Genomic DNA, 15,535 nt, shown 5'->3' with positions numbered 1-15,535 from the left:
AATTAGCAGGGGAGAATTTAAAAGCAGCTATTATAAATATGTTTAATAACTCAAAGGCAACAATTGTAATGAGTGAATGGGTGGGGAATCTGAGCAAAGAAATAAAAACTATAAAAAAGAACCAAATAGGTATTCCAGAACTTAAAAATGAAATTATCTGAAATGAAAAATCCACTGACTGGTCTTAACATCAAAATGGAGATGGCAGAATGACAAGTGGACTTGAAGATGGAACAACAGAAATAGATCCATCTGGTGGACAGAGAAAAAAATTAAGGGGGAAAAAGTCTAGTGTCCTATGGGACAATTATCAAGTGGTATAACATATGTGCAACTGAAGTTCAAGAATGAGTCAGAAAAAAATACATGAAGAAATAAAACGCCAGCCATTTCCCAAACTTGGTGGAAAACATCACCTTACATATTCAATTTACATCAGCAAACTTGAAGCAGGATAAATATAAAGAAAACTAAATCTAGGCACATCATAATCAAATTGCTTTAAAAAAAACTATAGATATAGAGACAACCCGAAAAGCAGCCAGAGGAAATGACCCACAACATACAAGGGAACAACAGTATGAATTTTTTGAGACGGAGTCTCACCCTGTCACTCAAGCTGGAGTGCAGTGGCACGATCTTGGCTCACTGTAACCTCCACCTCCCAGGTTCAAGCAATTCTTCTGCCTCAGTCTCCCGAGTAGCTGGGACTACAGGCACATGCCACCATGCCTGGCTAATTTTTGTATTTTTAGTAAAGACAGGTTTCACCATGTTGGCCAGGATGGTCTCAAACTCCTGACTTCGTGATCCGCCCGCCTCGGCCTCCCAAAGTGCTGGGATTACAGGCGTGAGCCACCGTGCCCCGCCTGGAGTGAAATCTTTAAAGGGCTGAAAGAAAAATTGTCAACTCAGATTCTACTCTGAGAAAATAGCCTCCAATAACAAAGGAGAAAAGAATTCTTCAGATAAAACCTGAGATTGTGTTGCCTATGAGAAAAAATTCTAAAGAAAATTATTTGGGCTACATAAAAACTCCAATCTATGGAAAGAAACAGATACTACAAATGGAAAATATGAGGATAAGCTTAACATATCCACATATTCTTCTCCTTATTTAATAGATACTGCCTATTTGAAGTAAAAATGTAACACTGTATTGTGGGGTTTAAGACCAATGTAGAAGTAAAACGTGATAACGATAGTACATAGTACATAGGAAAGGAAATGGAAATAGTCAAAATGGATATTGACTCTTAAGCAGATTGTCGTAAGTTAAAACTGTATGTTGTAATTCTCAGAGCAACCATGCATACATGAAAAGTATTGCTGAAAAGCTATAAGAATAATTCAAATGGAATACCAAAAAAATCAGTGAATCCAAAAGAAGGCAAGAAAGTAGGAACACAGTTACAAAAAGCAAAATGCACATGATACAAATAGAGAACAAACAGCCAAAGAGCAGACCCAAACCCAATCATAGCAATGATTACACCACATGTAAATGAACTACCCTTAATCTGGGTGGGCGCAATCTAATCAGCGCCAGCACAGCCAGAATGAAAGCAGACAGAAGAACTCAGACAGAGACTGGACTGGCTTGGTCTCCCGGCCCACATCTTTCTTCCATGCTGGATGCTTCCTGCCCTTGAACATTGGACTCCAAGTTCTTTAGCTTTGGGACTACTGGACATTTGACCACAGACTGAAGGCTGCACTGTCAGTTTCCCCACTTTTGAGGTTTCGGACTCGCACTGGCTTCCTTGCTCCTCAGCTGCAGATGGCCTATTGTGGGACTTCACCTCATGACTGTGTGAGTTAATATTCCTAAATAAACTCTCATTTATATATACATCTATCCTATTAGTTCTGTCCTTTTGGGGAATCCTGACTAATACAAAAGCCAAACATTGGTTCTTTTAAAAGATAAACAGTCGATGAACAGCAGACAGATGAAAAAAATAAGAAGATATAAATTGCCAAAATCAATAAAATAGTAATACTACTCCGACAAACAGTAAAAAAAGAGACAATATCATAAGCAACTTTGTGTCAATAAATATAAAAACGCTGGTGAAATACAAAATTTCTTGAAGGACAATCACCAAAACAGACACAAAAAGAAACAGCAGATCTGAATAGGTCTATATCCATTAAAAAGACTGAATTAGTTACTGAAAATCTTTCCATAAAGAAAAGTCCTGGTCCAGATTGGTTAATTTTATTAAACATTTAAAAAAGAAATAATTAAAATATTATACAAACTCTTTTCAAAAATAAAATAGAAGGGCACACTTTCCATCTTGTTTTATAAGGCTAGTAAACTGTAATGCCAAAACTGGAAAAATACATTTTAAGAAAATTACAGACCAATGTTTCCCATGAACACAGGTATAAAAATCCGTAACAAAAATACATTAAAAGGATACTGTATCATGACCAACTGTGGCTTATATTAGGAATGCAAAGCTGGTTTAACATCTGAAAATCAACCAATGTATTTCACCATATTAACAGATTAAAAAAGAAATACCACTTGATTATCTCCACAAATGCAGAGAAAAAGGTTTAACTCATTATTAACATGGTTTTTGTCCTACTATTGTCATTAAATAGCTGCAGGACCTTGAGAAAGCCACCTAACCTCTTTAGGCTTTAGTACTCCCATCTGTAAAATGAAAGTACTAGGCTCTCAACTTCCACTGTACATCGGCATCATTTTAGCAGCTTTTAAAAATGCAGCTGCCCACGTCCCACCCACAGAAATCCAGAAATTTCTATTTAATTGTGAATGAGGGCAAGATATGGTCCTAAATTCCCTAGGTGCTTCTAATAAATTGCTAGGTTAAGAATCAATGCACAATAAAATCCACAGAATATTGATCCGAAGACTGCTCTTTCACTACCGTAATATTTTAGGCAATTAATTTACTTTGTCATCTAGCAGCATCACTACAAGCACTTTGTGTGTATGCTTAAATAGATGGGCTCTTATATACACACACAGGTACATATATACATGAGTGTGTGTGCAAGTGTGCACATATTTTCTCATTCAATTGTTACAGACTTCAGCTGTTTCATATAGGCTTCCCATAATCTGGCTTCTCGCAACCCACCTTTCTCATGCCTTCTCCAACATATCAATATGGGTTCAACCCAAATGAACATTCTAGTGGAAAGTTAATACTGAGAAGCATTGTTCTGATTTCTCAGCAGTTTAAAGACAAAGACACTATTAGACAAGGCTAGTAAGTGATTTACAGTGCCAACATTATCTCTCTTTCCTCCTTCCCCACTTCTCCTCTTTTTTTTTTTTTTTTTTTAAAGCCTGTGCCAGGTGATGGGGTGGGATGGCAGATACTTTGGGTTTAAATTCATAAAGTTATTTCGAAGGTTGTTTAGGGGGCAGTAAATTGTCCCTTTTGGTTTATTCCAGGCTTGGTGGACTGATGTGAGTCTGGCAAACAGAGCTTGTTTAGAAGGCAAGGCTGATCCCACTGTTTATGTATCCTGAATGTCTAGGTTGATAACGCTAGTTGGTTAAAATATGATGCTGTTCTAACAGGCTTAATCACCGTGTTGGCCAGTAAGATTCTTGGTAAGAAAAACTTCACTCCTTGACTCCAGCTGGAGTGTATATATAACGAGAAGAAAGAGTTTTGCACTGATCAAGGAATACAATCACCACTCCTGGATCAACAGTCAGACTTAAATAGCAAATGTGGCACGGGCTCCAAAGCTCTGAGATTTTCCTATTCTGAAAGATTTCTCCCGACCATAGAGGAGCCTAACAATTCAGTCATCAGGGTATCTAACAGTACTGACACACTGGAAGTTAATTACATTGTGACTGGAGCTTCCTTTCCAGACACTCCAAAGTACTACTTTCCTCCTTTACAGCCTCTCTTCTAACTGCCAATAAAATAGTCTTCATGAGCTCAGCTCCAGCACAGATAAGACTGACAGAAGGTTCCAAGGCTGGCATTTGCAAAATCGCATAAGCATATAATTGCAGTACTCTCTCCCCATTTTGGATAGTTCACCTTCAGCAGGCTGTCAAACTTGAATCCCAGTTATTTTATCAGATGCCTGGAGCATGGAGTCACTCAACTTCTTATTGCTAAATCTTTGTTTTTCTTCTAAACTTTTGTACTCAAGGGACTGATAAAACCTCCTAGGTTGTGAAAGAAAGAAGCCAATTTTCTGAATACATAAATAAAAATGTAATTTGATCTTACTCTAATATACAAATAATTTCAATTAGTCAAGCTTTTAATGTCCTTCCTGTGTTTGGTGGGAGAAGTCTCCCAAGTGGCTCTGGTAGAGGGAGACAGAAAAAAAAGCTAGACAATTAATTGCTCTTTGAGCTAAAGCACTTCTTTATGTTATTACTGGGCTCAGGAAAAGTCAGAATTCAACTGTCTTGGTACTCAATTAAGAAGAATCTTACCTTCTCGTCGATCATTTCTAAGAACTCGCACTTTCTCAATTTTCCCCAAGAGAGCCCCGTCCTCAGCTAGGAAAAGAAAAGAAGCACAGCATTCTGAATCTGGAGTTCACAAAGGGCTTTGCATTCAACCACAGCATTCTCAATCATCTGAGGGCCGATTATCTCCTTGGGCATCACAGAGGCACCTCTTCTTTCTGTGGATCTGATTTCTGGCTTGTTCACACCTCATCAGCACCCCCGCTACACTACAGGAAGACTGGTGCCCAGAGAAGAGCCAGACACAGGGATGAAATCAGTGTCAGTACTCACGATCATTGCTGTAGTCATCCACCAAGATGATTTCTTTTATGAGATGGGGTGGGCTTTTCTTAAGCACACTAAGAAAAGACAAGAAGATAAAGTTCATAAGGTCTTTTACGGGTATAAACTTTTAGCCTGGGGTAGGAAATTCTCATATCTTGGTCCTAACCCTTGGTTGGAGGAGCTACCCATCGCACCCTATGCGGAGTAGTCAGGAGACCCTGTCTGCAGCCCCCACTGACAGCCCTGGCCTGACTGTGCCTGGGACACAGCTAATGTCTTAACACCCCTGACAGGTGCATCTCCTGGCCTCACCTGACCACAGTTCTCAGCAGGGCCGACCTGGCTTCGTTGTGAAACGTGATCACCACGCTGGTGGCCGGCAGATCTACCCGCCACTGCTTCCGCTGACACCTGTAGAAAGAGAAAGATGGCCCCCTGAACTACAACCCCCAGAGCAGCCACAGCTTGTTTAGCCCTTGAGAGAACAAGCAGACCGATCAACTGGGATGGACACGCTATGATTAACTTGTTATCTGCAGAAGTTCCTGGCCTGTTCTGAGATGAACTGCCAATGGGACATAAGGAAACAGAAAAACACAACCGGAGTTACGTTCTGAGAGATGAACGATTCCGGCAAAAAGTAACATATTGAGAACATCTTTCTAACACGTTAAAAAAAAGTGTTTTAAAACAGTGAAATCCCATTTCTACTCTCAAGCAGATACACCTCTAGAGATGCGCTTTTCACAAATTGCAGTCGTAATTTCTGAGGGGCAGAACCAACTGTGTGCCACTGCTCTTTTCTTGTTTTCTATATTGCCTACAACAAGCATGTGGTACTCCGGTGATATGTGGAACTTGACTCTCACCATGAACAGCGGACCCACTGGAGGTTTTCCCTGCCCGGGACAGCAGGGATGCATGTCCCTTGTCCTGGAAGGCCATCCCCAAATACCCCAGAGGGCAGTGGTGAAGTGAAGATGGGGAGATGGAGTGAGGGTACAGTCAGTGGGACCCTGAGCCTGCCTGAGCTCTCCTTTTCCTGTAAATGGTAGGGAGGAACCCTGGGATCACCTCTGCACAGAAGCTGATTCGGAGGCCAGATCTACAAAGCAGGGGCAGATTTCAACATGGCACCTCTCAAATTTGAGCTCTACAGACAGACACAAGACTAGAAGAACAGTAAGTAGCTTTTTTTTTTTTGAGGCAGGGTCCAACTCTGTCACCCATCCTAGAGTGCAGTGGCATGTTCATAGCTCCCTGTAGCCTTGAACTCCTGGACTCAAGTGATGCTCCTATGTCAGCCTCCCAAGTAGCTGGGATTACAGGTGTGCCATCACATTCAGCTATTTTTTTGATTTTTTGTAGAGCTGGAGGTCTCACTCTGTTGCCCAGGCTGGTCTCGAACTCCTTGCTTCAAGCAATCCTCCCATCTCAGCTTTCTAAAGTGCTAGGATTACCGGCATGAGCCACGGTGCTCAGCCAGAATAGCTATTTTAAAAAATAGCTGATAGGTGTAGGTGGAAGATGCTAAAGTATCATACACTAGAAATAAGCAGTTGAGGTCTACCAGGCTCAGCAGAACCCATCAGGAGGAACCCTTCAAGGCAGGGTCTACAGACTTGAAGAGCAACCTAGTACAGAGCAATGTTCCCAGAGAATCTTGAGAGAAAAACACACCTGGGCAGGACTGACAGCCCGCGAGGACTTCTGGAAACACTTAATTTCTGGTTTGACTGTATTCAGAGTTACTAAATTGTAATATTACTGATACCAGCTTGGAAAAGAGGCTTTGGCTTCAGAAAACCAGTTCTTAAATGGTGATGTTGATGCCCTGTGGTCATGAGGATGAACAGTCTTGCCTGTGAGGTGGCAAGAGGGGCCTGTTCTTCTGTCCCATGCTGAGGTTCCCTCCCTGCTGGCATTTATTATTTGCACAATGTTCCTGCAACTCTAGCAGTTAAACACACTGCCAATGGAATTGAAGAAGCACAAAATCTTTGTTGAGGCTCAGAAAATGATACCCCAAATTACATTGCTTTGGCATGCTGAGTGCTTTGAATCAAGCAGATTCAGAGACCTCAGAAATGAGCCTCAGAACCAAAGTCTCTCTCTCATCTTCTCCTCCCCACCCCCTCCAACTTCCCTTGTCTCAAGTTCTCTTATCTGCCTGAGGGAAGTTCATCCAGAAGACTTGCATTTGTCTTGGACCCCTCTCTGGAATCTACATTAACCAGAGATTAACTCATATAGCAGAAGAAACTAAAAGCCCACACCAAGATCCCACTCCTGGAGACACTTTTCACTTATTCTTTCAATTATTCTTCTAAAGGCTGTCACCTGATTTACCTGCATGATAAAATAACCTCTGTTCTCAGTGGAGTTCTGCCCCTCACCTTCCCATAACTTGTCGCCACCTCCCCGACACCCTGGAGGAAATTTGTTCCAGGCTATTGTCTGCATTTCCATACTAATCATCTCCCCTAAACATCATTTACTCTTCTAAAATTGCCTACATCCCTCACTTGCCTCTCCCCTATGAAGAGAGTATTTAAGCTTCAACCATCTGGCCCTTCTTTTGGAGTCTCATATTTTGTGTGGCTCCTGTGCACATTTGCACATTAATAACAAATTTATTAATCTATTGTCAGTTTATTTCAGCTGACATAAAGATTCAAACCTTCACAGGGGGAGGGACACAATCCCTTCACTCTTATGCCTTCCATGGGACCAAGACATTTTTAAAAAATTATGTAGGGTTTTTTTTTTTTTGAAATGGAGTCTTGCTCCTGTCATCCAGGCTGGAATGCAGTGGCATGATCTCGGCTCACTGCAACCTCCACCTACTGGGTTCAACCAATTCTCCTGCCTCAGCCTCCCAAGTAGCTGGGACTATAGGCGCCTGCTACCATGTCTCGCTAATTTTTGTATTTTTAGTAGAGACGGGGTTTCTCCATGTTGATCAGGCTGGTCTTGAACTCCTGACCTCATGATCTGCCCGCCTCGGCTTCCCAAAGGGTTGAGATTACAGGCATGAGCCACCACGCCTGGCCCTAATATAATCCCACTGTAGCTCTTAATATTGTTTACCACAACCATGAATTATCTGCTCCCAAAATTAGAGATAATATGTATCTAAGATGGGAAATCAGTGGACAAAGGAGATAGATTAAAAATATATACATATTTGGAACTCAGCCATCGCTAAAAACATTTAAGGAGTTAAGAACTGAAGTGGATGGTCTAGCAGCTGCCAAACATTGACCAGCAATTCCACAGGAATGGCCGCAGCTTCAGAGAAAGTGTTCAACAGACACTCATTTTCCCTCGTGACTACTTCAGAAAAGCGAATTTTGAAAAGAAACATGAAAAGCAGTGCAATTAAAAAGCAATTAGGTCCGAATCACAAAATGAGCTTCTTTTGTTTATTATAGTTACTATTTTAATTAACCATGAGGAATTGCACAATATACTAGTTGTTTGGGGGGAAACTCTTCACTGTTGTTTGGGGGAAAAATACAGTCAGGAATTAATATCAAACCTCATTAGAGCTCCTGACAGCTAAGTCTTTCCTGACAAGTAGACTGATAGGCTGGTTTTTCTTTTTTCCAATTTTAAGAATTAGCAGATTGTTAGATTAAGGAAGTGACAATCTGCAAGACTTAAACTGTAAACAAATTAAACCAAAGAATGTCATTCCCAAGAACCCAATCTGTAATGCTAATGAAATAAGGACTCCGCGCCGCGCTAGGAGGCAGCTATCCTCTGCAATTAGGTCCCACTTAACACAGCGGGAACTGCTGAGCCGAGCAGACCTAGGTTGAATGACTTACTCAACATGGGCTTATGCAGCCATAGGAGAATTTAAAAAGAGACATAAGGCAGCATTTTTTCATGCTAAATCGTAGTAAACGGAACCGATCCAATCACGTCCTATTCTCTCATTTTCCTTTTCTCTGCAGGAAGCCTCATCTTCCAGGAGGGTTTGGAAGTCTCACGGGGCTCTGGAAACGTTTTTTAGAACACGCATAGCTGCTGCCTTCATATCATTTTATTAAAATTCATCTACATATTCATAAGGCATCCATTTTTGCTAGGAACTGGCATTTGGGAAACTTAAGAGGGATCCCATTTTTAAGGCAAAGAGAGATAAAAAGTAAAAACTAAGAAATATTTTACATCCCAGAGTTAGAGCGAGTGTGTGTATGTATATGAATTTAGATAATAAATCCTCACATTGAGCCAAGAAGGTGGGGTCGGCTTGAAGAATGTCTTTAAAAAGAAAGAGAATAAATTTTGTATTTAAAGAGCCATATCCCTGCCAACCAGTCTTCACTACTCCAGAGCCAGTGAAAGAACACCCAATATAGTAACTCAACAGGGGAGCCGGCTGCCAGGGGCACGTTCATACTTGAGCTTTCTCTGGGAATTGAGTAGAAACGGTAGTTTATTTGAAGTCAGAGGCAGGAAGAGTGTGCAGTAAGGTTTGTTCTACCAGACAACACAGGCTAGAAGCAGTGACTCTGAGAAGAGTGGGCGGGGTTTCAGGCTGACTTTGTGGGCTCAAGTTCACTTGAGTGTCCAAGGCTCTGGTGCTAATGTGATCATTCTGCAAACTTCCTGCTCAGTAAAATGGAGGCTTTAAAAACTGGACATATAGAGATTTAAGAATCCTTTATTTAGCTTTAAATTTCTCTGACATCAGATGGCTTTCAGTACCTGAACTCTTGGTTAGCTGGAAATGGAAAAAACTGGTGAATCTAAACAACCACATTGTTTAGCGAGTCTCTCAGGGTGGAAGAATGAATCTGTCTTTGCGGTAGATGTTATAGCTGGGCTTGATCAAGATATCGATGAAATAACCAAATGCAAGCTCTCTGGACTGGGAAGCTCCAGCTTCTGTCCAGTATCACAGAAGGCTGTTTCACGGTGTGGGGAGGAATAAAGAAACAGGTTTCCTACTCTACCCGGGGAAGGCCATGCCCCACCCTCACCCCAGGTGACCTCGTGTTTTTGCAAAGGGCCCTTGGTAACCTTGGTTACTGTGTGATGTGTGACAACTAACATCACTCCTCATCTGTGAAAATGGCCCTTACAATCTTGCCTGATTATTGGGAACACCAAATAAAAACGTGTGAAAAAGGACTCTGAAAACTGTCAAGGTCACTTTAATGAATGGAGGGTTTTAATTCACATTTGGCAGTTGTGTGTCAATGGTGACTGGGAGGTCAGAGTGGAGCTTTCTCTAGTAACTTGGAGAGGCAGCTGACGAGACAGGCTCTGAGACACCTTTCAAGTCCACAGGCAGCAGCGGCTCTGAGTAGAGAATGCACTGTCAGTTAAAGGGTGAAGGGTTCCTAGGCCTGCAAGAAGGGCTCAGTAGATGGAAAGGTGGGAGAAGATGGAGAAACATATTTAAATAAACTCTCTTTAAGAAAGAGTTCAAGAACCTCTACAAGGTCCAGAGAGGGGATGTGGCCAACAGTAAGACCACACTTCTTATGAGATAGCCACGAAGACCAAACAGAGGGTCACGGGAAAGAAAAATTCCTAGATGAATACGCACCATCTCCCTGAATTGCCCTTGTAATTCAGATTTTGTAAGGAAAATACTACACAACTTAACTGATTATTAAGTAAGCATTAGTTTATGCCTACACAAAGACAGGATTCTGTCATGGAAGAGATAGGGAATAGATACTTTCAAAAATAAAAAAGGAAAGTTATAAACAACGCCAAGCCTCTGCAGGCACTTTCTGGGTATCCCGTGCTAAGGGGTGTGCTCAGTCCCTCCCTGAAGCCGGTAGGCACTTCCAGTGAAGTCCCTCTAAGGGAGTTGTGTGTTCTGATTGGGACTGGAGTCCCATGTAGGAGCAAATCTGCTGGCAATGGGACTGTGAAATGCTGGTCTCCACAGCAGCTACATCTAACTGCATGTCTTTGAGCAAGTATTTGTGCTGTGGCTCAGGTTCCTGTGGAGAAACTCCAGGGCAAACAACGCGAGGATCATGCAAGGTCACGGTATTTCCAAGGTCCTGATTGCTGTGATATGTATTTACAAATTATCATATTGGCATTCTAGATACATTCAATTTGTAAACTGAGTTTGAATCTGCCCCTGAGAGACAAATCTAGTTTTGATTTGCTGGCAAAAAACTAAGAAAAAAAAAAGTTTCTGGGTTTGCAAAGCTGAGGGGCAAGTCTTAGACTGCAACAAATTCACCAAGGCAATAAGCCTCTGGTGGCCTCTTGGCAGTAACAGACATCACTGTGTGTTTATGTGTGTAAAATATTTCATGCATGAAATTCAGAGATATTATAGAAGCATCCATGTACCACTCTGCTTGCCAAGTCTTAATATCTTGCAATACTGGCCTTTGATTTTAAAAATTTTAAATAAAATGACACATGACAGGATGACAGGTAATAATTACAGCCCTTACCTCAATCCTCATCTTCCCCAGGGGCAATCACTATCTTGAATTTGGTGCTTCATTGTTACTACGTGTATTTTAAATAAACTACCCATGTACATATTCATAAATTATATCGAGCATTTTTCTGCATCTATTCGAAGTTTGCAGAGATGGCACTGTGCTGTGACTTGCTGTTTTCACCTTTTGGGAGGTGCATTTGTTCTGACATAAACAACTCTACTTCATTCACCCCCACTGCTGTACTGCTTTCCACAGGAGGAAGGAACACACCACACATCATCCCTTTTCTGCTGATCATCTATTCTATCCGTTAGAAACAGCGCTGCAGTGGACACCGTCTTTTTAGATAGCAGAGAAACTTTCTCTGCATTATTTACCCACAAGTAGGACTACTTGTCACACATTATGAACCTCTTCAACTTTACTTGACATAGCCAACTTAATCTCAAGGGGCTGGACCTAGTGTCACTCCTGCCCAGACCCGCATGAGATCATACTGCTCTGTATTCTCACCATCCCTAGGTATCACCATGTTTTAAAATTTTGCCAACCAGATTGGTATGAAGTAGGCATCATTCTAACTTTCATGTACTTGATTACTAGAGAGGCCACATATCATCTTATATGCCTAGGAAGCTGACTAGATTGTTTCTGCTGTTAATTGTCTACTCACGTTCTCTGTCCACTTTTTGATTAGGTTTTACCTACTATTTGGCTGTAGGAATTTATGCGCTCTGGACATTATCCTTTGTCAGTCAGATGCATTGCAAAAATCTCTGTGGCAGATGCTTTAATTTTGTTTATAATGCTTTTTGTCAAAATACTTTTTAAGAGTTTTCAAACTGTTGATACTGGGGTAACAATGTTCAGGAAAAGCTTTCTTAACCAAAGGTCATTAATATATTGTAAATTTTCTTTTTTTTTTTTTTGAGACGGAGTCTCGCTCTGCCGCCCAGGCTGGAGTGCAGTGGCCGGATCTCAGCTCACTGCAAGCTCCGCCTCCCAGGTTTACGCCATTCTCCTGCCTCAGCCTCCCGAGTAGCTGGGACTACAGGCGCCCACCACCGCGCCCGGCTAGTTTTTTGTATTTTTTAGTAGAGACGGGGTTTCACCGTGTTAGCCAGGATGGTCTCGATCTCCTGACCTCGTGATCCACCTGTCTCGGCCTCCCAAAGTGCTGGGATTACAGGCTTGAGCCACCGCGCCCGGCCAATATATTGTAAATTTTCTTTCAAATGTTTAAACTTCTACAAATGCTTTTAACAGTTATAACAGGTTATATATCCTTCATAAACATTGAAGGATTATGTATATCCATGTATATCGTGGAGAAAATTACAAAACATAACTGGAGGACATTTAAAAGTGCCCAGTATTACAGAAATATTAGTTTTCTTCAAATTAATCCATAAATTCAGTGAAGCATCATGCAGGGTTTTTTCATGGAGCTTGAAGAGCTTATTCTTAAATTCATCAGGAAAAGCAAATGGTCACAACTATCCACTGGAGTCTTGAAGAACAACACATAGCAGGGCAACATGCCCGAGGAACTGTGAAGCGTTACTGCAGAGCCACGGTGATTAAGGCAGCGTGGTACAGGTGCGGGGTTACACACACAGATGACCAGAACAGAAACGGATGTAGACAGGTTCTATGCTATCCTTCATATATAGAGGAAGGAGATCTATAATCTCCTTTTTTTTCTGTGTAGATAATCCATTGCCCCAGCGTGATTTACTAGTTCATTATTTCATCACTGATTAGTAATGCCACTGCTGTCACGCCAAATATTTATGTCTACATCCGTTTCTGTTCGGGTCATCTATGTGTGTAACCCTGTACCCGTACAACGCTGCCTTAATGATGTGGCTCAGCAGTAACTCTTCATGGCCCCTACTAGGCAACGTTCTTCAAGACGCCAGTGGATATTTGTGACCATGTGCTTTTCCTGATGAATTTAAGAATCAGCTCTTCAAGTTCCATGAAAAAACCCTGCATGACATTGCACTGAATTTACGGATTAATTTGAAAAAATTAGTATTTCTATAATACTGGACATTTTAAAATACCCTTCAGTTATGTTTTATAATTTTCTCCATGAAAGTCTTGCACATCTTTGGTTGCATTTATTCCTCCGTATCTAACAGTTCTGCTTGCTACAGTGAAAGGAGTCTCTTTTCCTATTACATTTTTGAATTGGCCATTACTGATACCTGTTTTTGTATGTGGACTCTGTATTCAACACCTCACTGTGCTCTATTTGTTCTGATAGTCAGTTTGCAGGTTCTCTTAGATTTTCCACAAATCAATACATCTACATTTTGTCCCCGTCTTTCCATTACTCACACATCTTGTGATTCTTAAGATGGCAGTGATTATGGCCTGCAACACAATATACAATTTTTAAAAGTGGTAAAAAACAACCTTGCCTTGATCCTATCTTTAAATTGAACACAAGTAGATTTTTATCATTCAGCTTTGTGTCTGCCACAGATGTTTTACAGATGCCTTTCATCAGGTGAAGGAAACTCCCTCACGAGTGCTGAATCTCACTGTTTTCCCTCCCACATCCATTAATGTGACCTACAGCTATTCTCCTTCAATTTACTGAGAAGATAGATTACATTATTTTCTGATATTCAAACATTTTTACATTCCTAAAATAAACTCTTCTTGGATATGGATATATATGTGTGTGTGTGTGTGTATATATATAAAGCTGTATCAGATTTGCTAGTATTTGGTTTAGGATTTTCTGAGTCTATAACCATAAATTGAACAATTTGCTGTTCTTATACTTTCTCTGTCTGGTTTCATAGCTAGGTACTACTGAAGGAAATAGGGTAGCTTTCCTCCTTTTCTATTCTCTAAAACAGTCTGGGTTTTATGCAAACCCATTTGAGTTGTGAATTTTTGAGAAAGCAAATATTTTTATTGCTGAAAATTTCTTTTGATGGTATGGTTTGCACTTATTCATATTTTTTATTAAGAGATTTTGGTAACTTAAATTTCCCTAGAAAATTATCAATTTCATGTAAGTTTCAAATTTATTTGCATAAAAGTATACTTCTAATTTTCTTATGATCTTAGTTATATCTGCTTTTTTACACCTAATATTAATGTTTCTTCTCTATTTTTGTTAATCAGCATTTTTAGAGATTTATGTTTTTTAAAGATGAAGCTTTATATAGTACTCTCCAATGGATTTTTTAGTTCATTAATTTTTTCTTTTACCTTCCTTATTTCCTTCCTTCTGCTTTCTTTAGGTTTACACCCTGCAGTTTTTCCCACCTTCTTCAGTCACAGAGTGGATCTGAGCTACTCTACATAAGGAAAAATGGTTAAAAATCCAAGCAAATTCTACAGCTGAATAAACACAGGTAGTTTTCTCAACCATTAGATGGGTGAGTGAAATGGGGAGGGGGAGAAATGTCCACGGGTGTGATGACTGGCTCTCCTAACTTACTTTGGGAGGAGAGTGGCGAGGCCCCTGCCTTTGAGCCAGGCCAAGGCACCTGCCTCCACATGTGTTCGGAAAGATGGAGCAGCCCAGGGAGTCCTGCAGCCACTTGGAGCTTTATTTCTCCAGCCAACACAGCACCTGAAAGTCTGAGAGTCTCCATGTGCACCCATCAGCCAGGCGAGATGAGCCAAGAGAGCCTGTGGGGGCATTAAATTAGCCAGCGGGGCCAGAAGTTTTAAAAATCAAAGGAACATATTCAAATAGATTCTGTTGCTTGTCAGCCCATCTCCCCATTCATATACAGATACTCGGTGGGAAGGGGAAGGTGTTAGCACCTCAGGATGCTGGGATGAAGGCTCTGGACACAGCTGGTGATGCAATGGAGGCGGTGAATGCCTTCTGTTTCCTTGCCCTTGTCCATAGAAAATGCTTACGTGACTCCCATGTCAAGGGAAAGAAAAGGGCAGGCAGGTCTGTTGTTTCGGTGACTGTCCTGGCAGCCTGATGCAGCTGCCCATGGACACAGAATGTCCATATATGCCTCTGCTGTGAAGCTGGGGCTCCAGCCGGGCCGGAGGCAACTGCAGGCTGGGCACGTGCTCCTCATTCAAGACGTGATTTGCTTCTGCGGTAAGGGCAGCTGCTTTAAGACCACAGATTTCTGATTATCACAAAGCTCTGACGGTTTAGTGAGCATAACACTCATTCATGGAGATTATGACAACAAACACGCCTAGGCTCTGCCTGCCTCTCCCAGCCCATTCTGAGTAAGTAGGTCTAGGTGAAACCTAGGAATCTGAATTTGAAAAGGCCCCTGAAGACAAGGCTTATACAGGTTGCTCTTAGAACTCATTTTAAGAAACACACAGAAGAGTGAGA

At 41.3% G+C, this 15,535-nt stretch overlaps 1 protein-coding gene across 2 annotated transcripts in view; it reads right to left on the bottom strand.

Moving 5' to 3' along the window:
* Window positions 1-15,535, bottom strand: part of GALNT2 (polypeptide N-acetylgalactosaminyltransferase 2) — a 219,018-nt gene that overhangs the window by 40,595 nt on the left and 162,888 nt on the right. For both annotated transcript variants that reach the window (XM_025381281.1, XM_025381282.1), the window contains exons 4-6: window positions 5,069-5,167; window positions 4,763-4,830; window positions 4,454-4,519 (exon numbers count right to left, since the gene is read on the bottom strand). In XM_025381281.1, the coding sequence (XP_025237066.1) occupies window positions 4,454-4,519; window positions 4,763-4,830; window positions 5,069-5,167 (233 nt within the window). The remainder of the gene's footprint in view (window positions 1-4,453; window positions 4,520-4,762; window positions 4,831-5,068; window positions 5,168-15,535) is intronic.

This window comes from Theropithecus gelada, chromosome 1 (genome assembly GCF_003255815.1).
Source record: "Theropithecus gelada isolate Dixy chromosome 1, Tgel_1.0, whole genome shotgun sequence".
NCBI lineage: Eukaryota > Metazoa > Chordata > Mammalia > Primates > Cercopithecidae > Theropithecus > Theropithecus gelada.
The sequence above is the reverse complement of the archived record's forward strand: the minus strand, read 5'-3'. Positions and strand labels throughout refer to the sequence as shown.